The 16,924-nt window shown below is 38.7% G+C and overlaps 1 protein-coding gene across 9 annotated transcripts in view; it reads left to right on the top strand.

Moving 5' to 3' along the window:
* The window catches only part of LOC126347783 (luciferin 4-monooxygenase), a 227,067-nt gene that overhangs the window by 152,298 nt on the left and 57,845 nt on the right, over positions 1–16,924 (top strand). For all 9 annotated transcript variants that reach the window (XR_007565168.1, XR_007565169.1, XR_007565170.1 and 6 more), the window contains 3 exons: positions 4,373–4,685; positions 4,792–4,963; positions 7,957–8,229. Coding sequence is in view for 6 of the 9 variants with exons in the window: in XM_050002304.1 (XP_049858261.1) it covers positions 4,373–4,685; positions 4,792–4,963; positions 7,957–8,229 (758 nt within the window). In the remaining 3 variants the exon portion in view is untranslated. The remainder of the gene's footprint in view (positions 1–4,372; positions 4,686–4,791; positions 4,964–7,956; positions 8,230–16,924) is intronic.

Below are 16,924 nucleotides of genomic sequence, written 5' to 3'. Positions count from 1 at the left end.
TCTAGCTTTCGCAACCAACGGTTGCTTCTTCAGGAAAGAGGGAAGAAGAGGGAAAGACGAAAGGATGTGGGTTTTAAGGGAGAGGGTAAGGATTTATTCCAATCCCGGGAGCGGTAAGACTTACCTTAGGGGGAAAAAAGGATAGGTATATACTCGAGCACACACACACACATATATATATCCATACATATACAGTCACAAGCAGACATATTTACAGGCAAAGAGTTTGGGCAGAGATGTCAGTCAAGGCGGAAGTACAGAGGCAAAGAAGTTGTTGAAAGACAGGTGAGGTATGAGTGGCAGCAACTTGAAATTAGCGGAGATTGAGGCCTGGAGGATAACAAGAAGAGAGGATATATTTAAGGGCAAGTTCCCATCTCTGGAGTTCGGATAGGTTGGTGTTGGTGGGAAGTATCCAGATAACCTGGACGGTGTAACACTGTGCCAAGATGTGCTGACCATGCACCAAGGAATGTTTAGCCACAGGGTGATCCTCATTACCAACAAACACTGTCTGCCTGTGTCCATTCATGTGAATGGACAGTTTGTTGCTGGTCATTCCCACATAGAAAGTGTCACGGTGTAGGCAGGTCAGTTGGTAAATCACGTGGGTGCTTTCACACGTGGCTCTGCCTTTGATCGTGTACACCTTCCGGGTTACAGGACTGGAGTAGGTGGTGATGGGAGGGTGCATGGGACAGGTTTTACACCAGGGGCAGTTACAAGGGTAGGAGCCCGAGGGTAGGGAAGGTGGTTTGGGGATTTCATAGGGATGAACCAAGAGGTTACGAAGGTTAGGTGGACGGCAGAAAGACACTCTTGGTGGAGTGGGGAGGATTTCATGAAGGATGGATCTCATTTCGGGGCAGGATTTTAGGAAGTCGTATCCCTGCTGGAGAGCCACATTCAGAGTCTGATCCAGTCCCGGGAAGTATCCTGTCACAAGTGGGGCACTTCTGGGTTCTCCTGTGAGAGGTTCTGGGTTTGAGGGGATGAGGAAGTGGCTCTGGTTATTTGCTTCTGTACCAGGTTGGGAGGGTAGTTGTGGGATGCGAAAGCTGTTTTCAGGTTGTTGGTGTAATGGTTCAGGGATTCAGGACTGGAGCAGATTCGTTTGCCACGAAGGCCTAGGCTGTAGGGAAGGGACTGTTTGATATGGAATGGGTGGCAGCTGTCATAATGGAGGTACTGTTGCTTGTTGGTGGGTTTGATGTGGACGGATGTGTGAATCTGGCCATTGGACAGATGGAGGTCAATGTCAAGGAAAGTGGCATGGGATTTTGAGTAGGACCAGGTGAATCTGATGGAACCAAAGGAGTTGAGATTGGAGAGGAAATTCTGGAGTCTTTCTTCACTGTGAGTCCAGATCATAAAGATGTCATCAATAAATCTGTACCAAACTTTGGGTTGGCAGGCTTGGGTAACCAAGAAGGCTTCCTCTAAGTGACCCATAAATAGGTTGGCATATGAGGGGGCCATCCTGGTACCCATTGCTGTTCCCTTTAATTGTTGGTATGTCTGGCCTTCAAAAGTGAAGAAGTTGTGGGTCAGGATGAAGCTGGCTAAGGTGATGAGGAAAGAGGTTTTAAGTAGGGTGGCAGGTGACCGGCGTGAAAGGAAGTGCTCCATTGCAGCGAGGCCCTGGACGTGCGGGATATTTGTGTATAGGGAAGTGGCATCAATGGTTACAAGGATGGTTTCTGGGGGTAACAGACTGGGTACGGATTCCAGGCGTTCGAGAAAGTAGTTGGTGTCTTTGATGAAGGATGGGAGACTGCATGTAATGGGTTGAAGGTGTTGATCCACTTAGGCAGAGATACGTTCTGTGGGGACTTGGTAACCAGCTACAATGGTGCGGCCGGAATGTTTGGGTTTGTGAATTTTAGGAAGTAGGTAGAAGGTAGGAGTGTGAGGTGTCGGTGGGGTCAGGAGTTTGATGGAGTCAGATGAAAGGTTTTGTAGGGGGCCTAAGGTTCTGAGGATTCCTTGAAACTCTGCCTGGAAATCAGGAATGCGATTACCTTGGCAAACTTTGTTTTAAACTTCCACATGGGAAAAATATATTAAAAACAAAGATTCCAAGACTTACCAAGCGGGAAAGCACCAGTAGACAGGCACAATAAAATAACACACAAACACACACACATAATTTCTAGCTTTCGCAACCAGCGGTTGCTTCTTCAGGTAAGAGGGAAGGAGAGGAATAGACGAAAGGATGTGGGTTTCAAGGGAGAGGGTAAGAAGTCATTCCAATCCCGGGAGTGGAAAGACTTACCTTAGGGGGGAAAAAAGGATAGGTATATGCTCGCGCACATATACAGACACAAGCAGACATATGCTTGTGTCTGTATATGTATGGATATGTGTGTGTGTGTGTGTGTGTGTGTGTGTGTGTGTGTGTGTGTGTGTGTGTGTGCACGAGTATATACCTATCCTTTCCTGACGAAGCAACTGTTAGTTGCGAAAGCTTGAATTTTGTGTGTATGTTTGTGTTTGTTTGTGTGTCTATTGACCTGCCAGAGCTTTCGTTTGGTGAGTCACATCATCTTTGTTTTTAGTTTTTAGATATATTTTTCCCACATGGAATGTTTCCGAGCATATTGGGAGGGAGAGACAGAGCAGAGGAAAGGGGCGCCTGTGTGGTGAGGGAGAGGAGTGGAGGGGAGGGGGGAGTTTGCAAGATGAGTGAAGTTTAGGTTCCGAGGCAGAGGTTGAGGTGTGTTGGGGGCAGGAGATAACAGAGATTGAGGCTAGGAGGATACAGGATCGAAGGATGTATTGCAAAGAAAACATATGTCTATGTAATTAAGAGAAGCTGGTATTGAGGGGTAGGATCCAAGTAGGACAGGTTGGGAGCAGCCACTAAAGCTGAACTATGCTCAGTAGCCATGTTCTGCAACTGGCTGGTTAACTCTGCTCTTGATTACAGTTTAGAGGTGGCCATTCATTTGGATGGACAGCCAGATGAATATCATGTCCACACTAAATGCTGTGCAGGAATTGCAGTAAAGCTGGTGTATGACATGCCTGCTTTCACAGGTGGCTCTGCCTCTGGTAGAACAGGATAAACTTGTGATGGGACTGGAAATGGAGGTGCTAGTTGGGTGTAATAGTCAGGCCTTGATAAGATTAACAAACTTCCAGCATGCTGGAGTAATTGCAGGGCAGCAACATGTGTTAATTAATACAGCAGAAAAACAGCCAAAGTTGCAAATTTCTCTTTTATTTACTTGATGATTAGTTTTGGGTCTTACAGATATCTGTATGCTCTGTAATTGTCACTTTGCACTTTGTGATTAGCATGTATTTGTTATCTTGACATGGTTTTCATATTTTGGGAAATACCATTTTGAGTATCTGGATTATTGGTGAATGGGTCATGACTCAAAACTAGTCATGAAGTAAATAAAAGTGAAATTTACAATGTCAGCTGTTTTTGCATTATATTGGATAAGGTTCAGTTGTTCCAGTCTGGGGTGTTATTGGGTGATGAAGTGGGAGCTCCTTTGAAGTTAATTTTTGTGGTTAGTTGGAGAATTAGGGATATGATGATATGGTATGGTAAATGAACATCTAGATGTTAACTTCCTAGCTACCCAAAATCCGAAACCCATTGTCTGGTTCAGGTTCACTGATGATGTCTTCACGATCTGGAGTCAGAACCACAAAACCCTCTCCTCATTCGTCCACAGCCTCAGCACCTTACCTCCACTCCTTCAACTGGTGCTCCTCAGCCTGAAGGTATTTGTGGGGTGTTCACAAACAGGAACTATTCCTCAAATCTACTCTATGGACAGATTTCCTGCATCATATCCTCACACACCTCTAAACCTCCAACTATCCCCACGAATTAGATACAAAGAAGCAACACCTTCATCACTGATTAATCATCACAGATTGGAACAACTTGAACTGTGTTCTTTGCCAGGTTTCAGCTGTTTATCATTGTGCCTAGGAATGAGGAACATCGTCAGTGTGTGCTGCACAAACTGATTGGTGCCTTTACCTGTGTTGCTATCCTCTCCTGGCATCATCTGCCTCTCACTCACACCCTTCCACGGTCCTCTCTCTTGCTCCCTACCTACTTTCTCCTCTTGCCCATTCCATCGGACACGATCCCTCACACTGGTCGAGCTGCAGAACTGCTGTTCTAACACACTGTATTCAGGTGGCCAAGTGTAGCCATGATAACTCAATATCTGTACTATGTTGCTAGTTTTTAATCTTTATTTCTTAAATTATTTACATTCCATCAAGACTTCCCTTGCCTTTCACTAATGGCCAATTAAATACATAGTTCTGCTCTTATTAATAATATCATGTTAATTATTTTGTTCTTTGTGTTATGTTTTTTTTTCTATTTACTTTACAGGAGAAATGATGCATGCACTGAATATATCAAAACCAAAAATTGTATTTTGCTCAGAAGCAACAGTTCAGGCACTGGAAAATGTTGCAAAAGAACTAAGTTTTATAAAGCACATAGTAGTTTTTGGAAATATTGTATGTCACAGATACATTCCATTCTCCACTCTTGTCAGAGACACATCTCTGTGTTTTAAGCCTGTTAAGGTAAACCCAAGAGAACAAGTGGCTTGTATACTTTGCTCAAGTGGAACCACTGGACTACCTAAGGGAGTTATGCTTACCCATTCCAACATCTTGCATTCAGTCAATCATTTAAGGTGAATATACATTACATGAATGACACACATTTGGCTAAAAAGTAGAGAACTTGAGTTTTTAATATTAACATATTTTTATTTTCTTAGTATGAAAACCATTTTTCAGAGATCCAAGATATGGTAATTTGACGTCAGAAATTACACACCTTGGATTGTTGCCATTTTTCCATGCATATGCCTTCATCTATCAGATAGGAAATTTTTGTGCTGGTTCAAAATGTGTAGTGATGCCAAAATTTGATGAGGTACTTTTTCTGAAGGCGATACAGGACCACAAGGTAAATTTGTGATTATTATAAGATAGTTCTGTCTTAAATTCATAACAGTAAATATTGCTGAGGAAGCTTCAATGATCCCTTAATTCCTACACGCACACAACAGTTTACTTATTATTTAATGGCATTAATAAGTATCAGGTTCAGAATGACAAACACAATACCAGGTATAAGAGTATTTATCATGCAATCTTTGGAGACTGCTCTGTCATTCAGGACAGAGAACTGTGTTTTCCAAAAAAATACTTTACCATGTTTCCAACAGTTATATTCTCCTAAGCAAGTTTGTATGTACAGTATTCGGTACCTACCAGATAAATAGATACATTCATTTCAAACATCACAGGCAAAAAATAAACATGAGACACTTGGAAATAAAATTACAAGTACCTTCTCAATGTATATCAGGAAAAGGCTCAGTCACCTATAGTGTCTCCAATGGGTCAGTACTAGCACCCATTGTTTTTCTTATTTATATCAGTGATCTGAACTTTGATGCTAATTCACTCAAAATAATGACTCCATTTAATAATAGCCCTGTTTGATAATGACTTAATAATATTAAAGAGTGGCATCATGAACCACTGAAAACTCTAGTAATGTTTATTCATTCACAGACAACTAATTTCAGGAAAGCAACCATCATCAAGTTACAGATTAACACAATAATAAGTTTAAGAGATGTTTCTTGGCATCGAATATTTAATTGCTTCTAGTTGTAGCATCTGGTCCATGTATGTGTCTATTACCTTATACATTTTGTATCAGTCTCTAAATACATGAATCAACAGTCCACCGCAGCACTAAGCATCCTGTCTGGCCAAAGTCATACCACAAATTGGCTCTAGATCAAAGGTCTATTGTCAACCATGTTTACACAGACTATTATACTATTTCCTAAATCAGTATTATCCGTATAGCTTGGAAGCATGCTTCCACACCAAGAATGTAGCCAGGATTTTGTCAAAAGGGGGGAGGGGGGGGGTCTGATTTGTACAAAATTTGCATCTGAGAGTCATCATACAAGTAGGATTTGGTCTATAAAATTAAGCAAGAAAATCTTTTGTCGAAAAATTTTAACATGCATTCTCTACAGTATTTCTCAGAGCTTGTATGTGTCCAAATGTACAATTAAATATTGCTTTATTTGGCCATATGATTTTGCCATTTGCACTACTGATAATAGAATTTTGAGCAATTTTTTTTAAAGAAATGCAACTATCAATGTTCGGGTGATGTTTTTGTTGATCAGTATGATTTTCAGGTGACATGTGCAGATCCAAGAATACTCTACTTTTATGCACTGACTTCAATTTAGTGTTACTTTTATTTAGTTTACTGCTCCACTGCCTTTTGAAATAATGAAATATTGCGACTCCAGTGTCCTGCCAGTTTCCAAATAACAACTACAGTTCTAAAATTTAACTGCTATAGATTGGTAATTAGTCTATTATAGTAGTGCATGCATATTTTTAACTTACTATATTAGTAGTGGACAAATCAAAATCAGCTTTCCTCATGATTCTTTTCACAAACTTATCCATGATTAGAAACTGTCGCAGCAGCACATAGCATGTAAACAATAAATGGCAGCACTTACATTAAATTTAATTGCTAGTAAGAATTGGATTGATTAACTAAACAAGAACTGAGCTCAAGTACAATGTACAGCAGTTTGTATTGACTAAAGTAGGGGTGGGCAGTGTGTTTAAATCTAAAGAGATAGTCCTATTTACTATTGATAGTGTATATTCCATTCTCGTATGACTGAAAATCATAATATCTGCCAATTTCACTTCATGCACCTGGGTCATGTGTAATTTCATTCAGGTGATATGGAGGGTCCAGATTTCGTGCCCCCACCCTCCCCCTTTTTGGCTTTGTCCTTGTCCACATTCGTACGAGAATAGTGGGAACTCCTCATCTGAATAATATTTCTGAAAGACAATAATAATCAGTAGGATGGAAAGAAAAATTGCTTTGGTTCTCAAAAAATCACTATCAGGGTAGGATATGAATATTCCATATATTTTAGTCATCTTTCCCATCATCAAAAAAGTGATGAAAGCTACATAACACATACTTTAATGCTGTAAGAGCAGTGTTCAACCCTTTCATTAGGAGAAGTAGGTATCATATATTGCTCTCTGGGCTTCATTGGGTTTTCAGTAAAATGCTGGCTGGAGGCTAGTAGCCTCATTGATAGTTTTCTTATAGGTAGCTGCTATCAAAAAATTTGAGACTTTCATAGTAGAACTTTTTAGATGCTTTTTATTGCTACTTACTTTCTGATGAGTGTATAACACTTTCTGTTCTATGTGTAACACTACCTACAATTTGGGGACTGTAAGTAGCTCCCACCATTTCTGATGACTAATGCCGCCAAAGCATGTAGACAGGCTGCGTATTTATTATCTTGCTTGCATGCTCTCCAGACTCTATTCTGCTCTAAACAAGTTGCAATATAGTAATGCAGATGCAGAATGTGTATTTAACATACTTATTTGAGGGATGGCATGTGGAAACACGGTGTCTAACTTAAACTACAATGCCTGACTACCAGCACATGTTAAAATGTCCTTAATCACTGTATTTCAGTGTCATGCTGAGTAAATTAATGCGGGACTGGCATAATTTCCAAACAGGAGAGTTTATTAATGAAGAAGAAGAAATGATATGCCCATAAAGATGGATATTCAGTTTTCCCATTCCAGGATCAATCGTGCAGAAATTTGTGATACTACCACTGTCATCATTTTATTTATTTACCAAACAGTTTGTAGTTGTTCATATTATTTAGTGCCTATGCATATAACTGTATGGTATTCACAGTACAAAGTACATTTATGGCAACTTTTAAGGGCTATTAAGTAAAACAACGCTGGAAGTACTTGATTTGGCATGATTTACATGTTTCCTGTGTGTAATGGCTCACAATAATTATTTGATACAGATTAATGTAATAATATGTGATGACACACTTTCCATATGCACAGGTGACAAGACTTACACTCGTACCCCCATTGCTTGTGTTCCTTGCTAAACATCCAATGGTTAGCCAATATGATCTGTCCTCTTTGACTGACATAAAATGTGGAGCTGCTCCTATAAGCAGAGAAATCCAGGAACAAGTAACAAAACGACTTGGAATAAATAATATCAGGCAGGGCTATGGCATGACAGAGACAACTCTGGCTTCACTGATGACACCAAGTGGAGAAAATAAATATGGATCATCTGGCATAGTTGTACCTTCAACTGAAGTGAAGGTGAGTATAATATAAACTTGTTCTTGACTCTTTAAAACCCCTTGAATTCATAGAGCACTTAATAATTATTCTGCTATTTTGAGCTCTAATACCACTTATAAAATTTGAGACATGATCAAAGAATTAATAAGCTTTTGTTTGTAAGAAAGCATTTATATTTTCTAATTATACAAAAAAATCATTTGTAGTTCATTAGCTAAAGTAAAAGAACTTAGGTAGAGGAACTTTATTACCAAGAGTGCCTATATTTCTGCCTCTATTAATAACATTTAAACCACATTCTAGAAAAGCAAGGCTCAAATCCTTATCCAGCAATCCAGAATTAATGTTTTTTAGGTATTTGACAAATGTCTGCTTGTGTCTGTGTATGTGCAGATGGATATGTGTGTGTCTGCGAGTAAGTCTTGGAATCTTTGTTCTTTGTTTTTAATATATTTTTCCCATGTAGAAGTTTATGTGCTCTACCTCCTCAGAATATCTTTTGTGCTGCTATGCAACCACTGAGCATCTGTCTTCCCTGTTCTACCTCACATTATCCTATTATCCCCTCCTTCCTCATTTATCCTTCCCTATGTTCTATCCAATTCCATAGCCCAGGCAACTGCTTTCTAATAATTGTGTTACCAAGGCAGAGTGTGTTTGGGTATCTGTGTGGTTGTGTTTGTGAGTTTTTGTACTTTTAGCCAGTAGAAGAGCCGGGGCAGGAAAGCTAGTTAATGCTGCATTCTGTTAAATGCTGTAATGTTCCCTTCCCTCATGTCACCAGTTGATTTTCACTCTCGTCATAATTGACTCGTTTCATAAGCTTAGAGAGGAGTAAGATGTCCAAATAACTGAGATAATATTAACCTGTTTAAAAGATAGAGAGTATCTTTGGTATCAATAACTTCTGTTCAATAAAGTTAATGTTAGCACATATATGCCCCATACATTAGTTTACCTTGTAACATTATTTAATTTGCAACTTGATTATTAAGTATGATTGATGAAAAATCTTAGAAATTTCACTTTTTAAAGCATTTGAGGTAGGTTCTAAAAATTGTCATAAAACAATTTGTATATGCCAGTAAAATCTTCTAGAACCATTAGTGAGTGATTCCATAGTATGACTCCTTGGGATTGTTGTTCAAGAAAGCTTTGTATGCAGACACTGATTCCAGGATCTCAAAATTACACCCGCAGATGATTCCATCCATTTTCAAGAGACACTGTTAAGTCACATGGAGCTAGATTGCAAATATGTGGATTTGGACTTATCTGCGTTTAGATTTCTCAATAAATGTATGTCATTTGGTCAACTCATTCTCTTTCCAACATACTTCACTATCTTTTCTTTATTTTGATGGACATTGTGAAGGACAAAACAGACAGACACTTTATCTTTTGGGTCAAATAAGAACTAATTACAACATTCAACACATAATTTGACTGCTAGAATTAAACCAGTCAAACTCATATTGACAAAATATTAAATGCTGAGCCATTTGTTCCTGGATTGGATCATGTGTTATGTACCTTGCTGACATAAATATGGTACCCCAGAAGATTGCAGACTTTACCTCAAGAGTACCCTGGATGTAATTGTAGTCACAATCATCTCTCAGGGGCCTCATGACTCTGTCATTAGTGTGTATGTGGTAAGCATGGGACCGAAGCGATTGCAGCATTCCCTTTCTTTCTTGTGTTGCGATCTTCCATTTCCAATCATCCTTACTTATACTATTGAATCCATGGTGACAATCCTCAGCACTGACCCAGTTATTTCTAGGTTGTTCTTTCTCTGTTCTTTGCTCTGTACATAATTCCCCTATACTTTTCACCAATGTTTTGGTTCATGTAATTTTTGGTCCCCTTTTGCATTTGACCTGCATTTTCTTAAATTTTTCCTGTAGTGAAGACCAGTTGGGAAGGACACTTAAGATACTGCCAACTTATGTACAACATAGAAGATGAGCTACACCCAATAAGTAATTAGACCAAAAAATGTGCTTGAAAGCCACTGCATTAAAAAGTATGTCTTGGTGGGATCATCATGGATCCTCTCACTAGGGATACCTGATGATACAGGGATGGCAGATTAGATTAAATTAGATTTACTTTCATTCCAGTTGGTTGGTATTGAGGAGGTCCTCCAGGATGTATATGAGGCCAGAGCTGTTATGTACTCTCATATGCCAATTGAATAGTGGCAGGGGGAATAAAATGTGATATAATATTGAAAACTGATTAAAAATTGCCGCTTAAATAATGTAAAAAAAGCATTTTTGAAAGAATAATTGAAAAAAATTGGAAAATACACATATCCTGAGTGAACTTTAATAGGCACTAATATAAACAGATCTTCAATATTCACTACATTTATTCAGCATTTAAATGTACATACCTCTTTTTCTTGTTACCACCATTGTGCATAGAGCTTGGTATGACAATACTGGTTCCGGGTCACCCGTCTTCTGCTCACACAAATTATTCTTGTCTGCTTCGATCCTCTTGATGCAGGATTCTTGGCGCATCACACAGAGACAAACAGACAGGTATAGTCATTGTTAATGTACGAATGAACTTTGCTATCTTGATAACTTTTTATAAGACTTTTTAATGTACAATTGGAATATGGTACACACTTTCTAACAACATTCACTCAGCAGAACTCGCCATACGTCCATCTGCCACCACTTATAGAGAAAAAGAGATTAATCTAAAGCAATTAAAAAGTTGAAGAGCCTCTCTCTACCTGTTTTGCTTCTATTCGTAATAATATGTTACATTACAATTGCCCCCCACTGTGCACTGATGTCATATGGAAGTGCACAGTGTGTGAGCTTATTTCTCTTTTTATGGGTTGATAACCCTGACCGATATGGGCATAGCCTTTATTTTTCAGCCATTGGAGTTATCCTATATGGTTACCAATTTATAAAAGCCATTAAGCTCCATTAACACATACACACGTAAGTTTTCCTTCATAACAAAGTGCTTGCTGTAAGTGCATAGACACATTATTGTCAGTCAGTATTTACCCAGTGTTTAGCTTGCAAAGCATGTGTGTGCAGCTCAATGTTCGTTACTGTCCCTGCTCACTTCCATGTATTTAATAAAAAGTCAGAGTGCCTGTGTCATCCGTTCACATAGTCTTCATTGCATAAATTCGTGACCAATGAAGGTATCCAACTTATCTAAAAGCATAGGTTTGCTGCTTCATCTACATTTACATCCATACTCCACAAGCCACCTGGTGGTGTGTGGCGGAGGGTACTTTGAGTACCTCTATCGGTTCTCCCTTCTATTCCAGTCTCGTATTGTTAATGGAAAGAAGGATTGTCGGTATGCTTCTGTGTGGGCTCTAATCTCTCTGATTTTATCCTCATGGTCTCTTTGCGAGATATACGTAGGAGGGAGCAATATACTGCTTGACTCTTCGGTGAAGGTTAGTTCTCGAAACTTTACCAAAAGCCCGTACGAAGCTACTGAGCGTCTCTCTTGCAGAGTCTTCCCCTGGAGTTTATCATCTCCGTAACACTTTCACGATTACTAAATGATCCTGTAATGAAGTGCGCTGCTCTCCGTTGGATCTTCTCTATCTCTTCTATCAACCCTATCTGGTATGGATCCCACACTGCTGAGCAGTATTCAAGCAGTGGGCGAACAAGTGTACTGTAACCTACTTCCTTTGTTTTCGGATTGCATTTCCTTAGGACTCTTCCAATGAATCTCAGTCTGGCATCTACTTTACCGACGATCAACTTTATATGATCATTCCATTTTAAATCACTCCTAATGTGTACTCCCAGATAATTTGTGGAATTAACTGCTTCCAGTTGCTGACCTGCTGTATTGTAGCCAAATGATAAGGGATCTTTCTTTCTATGTATTCACAGCACATTACACTTGTCTACATTGAGATTCAATTGCCATTCCCTGCACCATGCATCAGTTCGCTGCAGATCCTCCTGCATTTCAGTACAATTTTCCATTGTTACAACCTCTCCATATACTACAGCATCATCCACAAAAAGCCTCAGTGAACTTCTGATGTCATCCACAACGTTATTTATGTATATTGTGAATAGCAACGGTCCTACGACACTCCCCTGCGGCACACCTGAAATCACCCTTACTTCGGAAGACTTCTCTCCATTGAGAATGACATGCTGCATTCTGTTATCTAGGAACTCTTCAATCCAATCACACAATTGGTCTGATAGTTCATATGCTCTTACTTTGTTCATTAAACGACTGTGGGGAACTGTATGGAACACTTTGCAGAAGTCAAGAAACACGGCATCTACCTGTGAACCCGTGTCTATGGCCCCGTGAGTCTCGTGGATGAATAGCGCAAGCTGGGTTTCACACAATCATCTTTTTCAAAACCCATGCTGATTCCTACAGAGTAGATTTCTAATCTCCAGAAAAGTCATTATACTCAACATAATATGTGTTCCAAAATTCTACGACTGATCGACGTTAGAGATATAGGTCTATAGTTCTGCACATCTGTCTGACGTCCTTTCTTGAAAACAGGGGTGACCTGTGCCCTTTTCCAATCCTTTGCAATGCTATGCTCTTCTAGAGACCCACGGTACACCACTGTAAAAAGGGGGGCAAGTTCCTTCATGTACTCTGTGTAAAATCAAACTGGTATCCCATCAGATCCAGCGGCCTTTCCTCTTTTGAGTGATTTTAATTGTTTCTCTATCCCTCTGTCATCTATTTTGATATCTACCATTTTGTCATCTGTGCGACAATGTAGAGAAGGAACTACAGTGCAGTCTTCCTCTGTGAAACAGCTTTGGAAAAAGACATTTAGTATTTCGCCCTTTAGTCTGTCATCCTCTGTTTCAGTACCATTTTGGTCACAGAGTGTCTGGACATTTTGTTTTGATCCACCTACCGCTTTGACATAAGACCAAATTTTCTTAGGATTTTCTGCCAAGTCAGTACATAGAACTTTACTTTCGAATTCATTCAACACCTCTCGCATAGCCCTCCTCACACTACATTTCGCTTCGCGTAATTTTTGTTTGTCTGCAAGTCTTTGGATATGTTTATGTTTGCTGTGAAGTTCCCTTAGCTTCTGCAGCAGTTTTCTAACTTAGTTGTTGTACCATGGTGGCTCTTTTCCAGCTCTTACAATCTTGCTTGGCACGTACTCATCTAACGCATATTGTACGATGGTTTTGAACTTTGTCGACAGATCCTCAACACTATCTGATCTAGAGACAAAACTTTTGTGTTGAGCCATTAGGTACTCTGAAAACTGCTTTCTGTCACTTTTGCTAAACAAAAAAATCTTCCTACCTTTTTTAATATTTCTATTTATGGCTGAAATCATTGATGCAGTAACCGCTTTATGATCGCTTATTCCCTCTTCTGTGTTAACTGTTTCAAATAGTTCGGGTCTATTTGTCACCAGAAGGTCTAATATGTTATCAGCATGAGTTGGTTCTCTGTTTAACTGCACAATGTAGTTTTCAGATAAAATACTTAAAAAAATTTCACTGGATTCTTTGTCCTTGCCACCCGTTATGAATGTTTGAGTCTCCCAGTCTATGTCCGGCAAATTAAAATCTCCACCCAGAACTATAACACAGTGGGGGAAATATACTAGAAATATTTTCCAAATTATCCTTCAGGTGCTCAGCCATAACAGTTGCTGAGCCAGGGGGCCTATAGAGACATGCAATTACCATGTCTGAGCCTGCTTTAACTGTGACCTTCACCCAAATTATTTCACATTTCGGATCTCTGTCAATTTCCTTCGATACTATTGCACTTCTTATCACTATAAACACAACTCCCCCTTCACTGTCCAGCCTGTCTCTGCAGTATACATTCCAATCTGAGTTTAGAATTTCATTTCTGTTTACATGTGGTTTAGCCAACTTTCTGTCCCTAGTACTATGTGGGCATTGTGACCGTTTATTAATGAGAGCAGTTCTGGGACCTTTCTATATATGTCTATGTATTCTGACACTACCTTTTCAGCAAGGGGTCTGCCCTTATCCATCATCCCGGCCTCAGATTTCACTTATTTCCTGTACATCTGCACATAACTTATCTCTCTGTTTTTTGACAAATCTGACTCTAAACTTATCTGATCTACTTTTAGACTCAACTTGTTTATTTTTGTAGGTATATTTTTGTATATGTCTTGCAGCTTGTTGACTGCATTCGTCACATTTTTACCAACGCATCCACTTGGGATTGTGTCTCCTGAATTTGAGAATATGCTTCACTAAAGATTTGTAACTCACCTCCAAGTTGTTCCTGTTTATGGTCTACGGATATTACTTTTTCTGTTAATGTATTTATAATGCGGAACATGTCGGTAATTATTTCTCGTTTTAGTTGTTTACTGAGCTCTGTGAACTTACCAGATAATTCGACAGATAATTCAGTGTGTATAGTTTTGCCCACGTCACTGAACTGTTGACTAGTACTATTCTTTAAATTGTTAAATCTCTGATTTTGCTGTGCAAACTGTTGTCCTTAATTTTCCTGAAATTCCTGTTGTTTTGTAAGCTGTTGTGTTATTAGTTGCATGAGTTGTGTCAAATTGTGGGTGTCACTGGTATTGACATTGCTTTTTTGAACTATTTCCTGCTCTTCCATTCATGATGTAGTGAGCAAATAGTCAGAGGAATTTTCGCTGTCGTGCGCTTCAGTTTCACTATTTGGAAAAATGTTTCCTGTTGAGAACTGAGAAATTGTCTCACAAAAGTGTCATTATGATCAGTTATATCACCAGTGCCATCATTTTTTTATTGTGGCCCACCAAGCTGGTTGTTTTGGTAGTCATCGGCCAGTTCACAAGTTGGCGCATTACTTTCAACTTTTGCCAAGCTTGGATTTCCAACATCTTGGCATATTGTATTTTGTAATGAGTTTTCAACAATGGCCATTTCCTTTGACTCCATTGTGAACAATGTTTAACAAAAGTATGAAAAAAATTATTTTCAAAAAATGAAATTTTATTTCAATTCAAGCAGTTTTATATGCACATTCATTAATGAACCTGATTATTCTCTGATACAGTCTTTCAGAATTTGAATGAATTATTTTGCACTTTGATGTTGACTTTAAACAAATTTTCATCTTTTCTGTAGAAATGCACTTTCTGTAAAAGATATCAATTGAAGGAAAGAAGATTATTACTGTGAGAGAGACAGTGCCATATAAGCATACAGTGTAGCACCTTCCTACCTTTACCGCTGAAATCAGCATTCCTGGTGCATCTCGTTTGTAGGCAGTATTTAATTTTAATTTGCTCCTTCAAGTTGTTGATAGTTCCAATCTCATGGACATATAACAAATGCAACAAAGGCCTCATTAATTTCATGTAATGATAAAATGTTTCATTTATCTAAAAAAAAATTTATCTCAGCAATTGAAAGGTCTGTTCATATTCCGCTCGGCACTGTCCTTTGAGCGATTGCCATTGAATAGTGGTGGGGGGAATAGAATGTGATATATATTGAAAACTGATTAAAAATTGCTGCTTAAATAATTTAAAAAATGGAATTTTTGAAAGAATGATTTAAAAAAATTGGAAGGTACACGTATCCTGAGTGAACTTCAGCTGGCACTAATATAAACAGACCTTCAATATTCAGTACATTTATTCAGGATATAATTTATGTACTTCTTTTTCTTGTTACCACCATTGTGTGTAGAGCTTGGTATGACAATACTGGCTCTGGATCGCCCCTCTTCTGCTCACGCAAATTATTCTTGTATGATTCGATCCTCTTGATGCAGAATTCTTGGTGCGTCACGGAGAGATGAACAGACGGGTATGGTCATTGTGAATGTATGAATAAACTTTTCTATCTCACTAACTTTTTATAAGACTTTTTAATGTACAATTGGAATACACATTTTTTTAACAATATTTACTTGGTGGAACTTATTATATGTCCACCTGCTACCACTTATAGAGACAGACAGATGAATCTAAAGCAGTTAAAAAATTGAAAAGCATATCTCTACCTGTTTTATTTCTATGCCAATGTTATCTATGATACAAAATTATTAAAAACAAAGATTCCAAGACTTACCAAGCGGGAAAGCGCCGGCAGACAGGCACATGAACAAAACACACAAACACACACACAGAATTGCTAGCTTTCGCAACCGATGGTTGCTTCTTCAGGAAGGAGAGGGAAAGACGAAAGGATGTAGGTTTTAAGGGAGAGGGTAAGGAGTCATTCCAATCCCGGGAGCGGAAAGACTTCCCTTAGGGGAAAAAAAGGACAGATGTACACTCGCGCACACACACACACACACACACACACACACACATATCCATCCACACATACACAGACACCAAAATTATTATTATATTATATTATTATTATATTATTATAATATTATTATATTATATTATATTATTATTATTATTATTATTATTATAAAAGAAAAGAATGAAGGAGAAAAGAAAAGAAAAGAATTAATAATATGTTACATTACACAAGGAGTAAGTGCCCATCTCTACAGATGATCATTACTATGGCTGGGTGGCACCTGTGATGAGGACTCTCGATCAGAGTAAGCGCTACCAGGGCAAACATTTAACAGATAAAGTGAATCAAATTAACTCTAAATAGCTGCTTATTGACTTGGCTAATATCATAGACAGAGAGACCCTTTAATGCAGGAACTTATAACCCCATTGCATTCCCTTTAGATGCTGTAT

This window comes from Schistocerca gregaria, chromosome 1, assembly GCF_023897955.1.
Source record: "Schistocerca gregaria isolate iqSchGreg1 chromosome 1, iqSchGreg1.2, whole genome shotgun sequence".
NCBI lineage: Eukaryota > Metazoa > Arthropoda > Insecta > Orthoptera > Acrididae > Schistocerca > Schistocerca gregaria.
The sequence above is the reverse complement of the archived record's forward strand: the minus strand, read 5'-3'. Positions and strand labels throughout refer to the sequence as shown.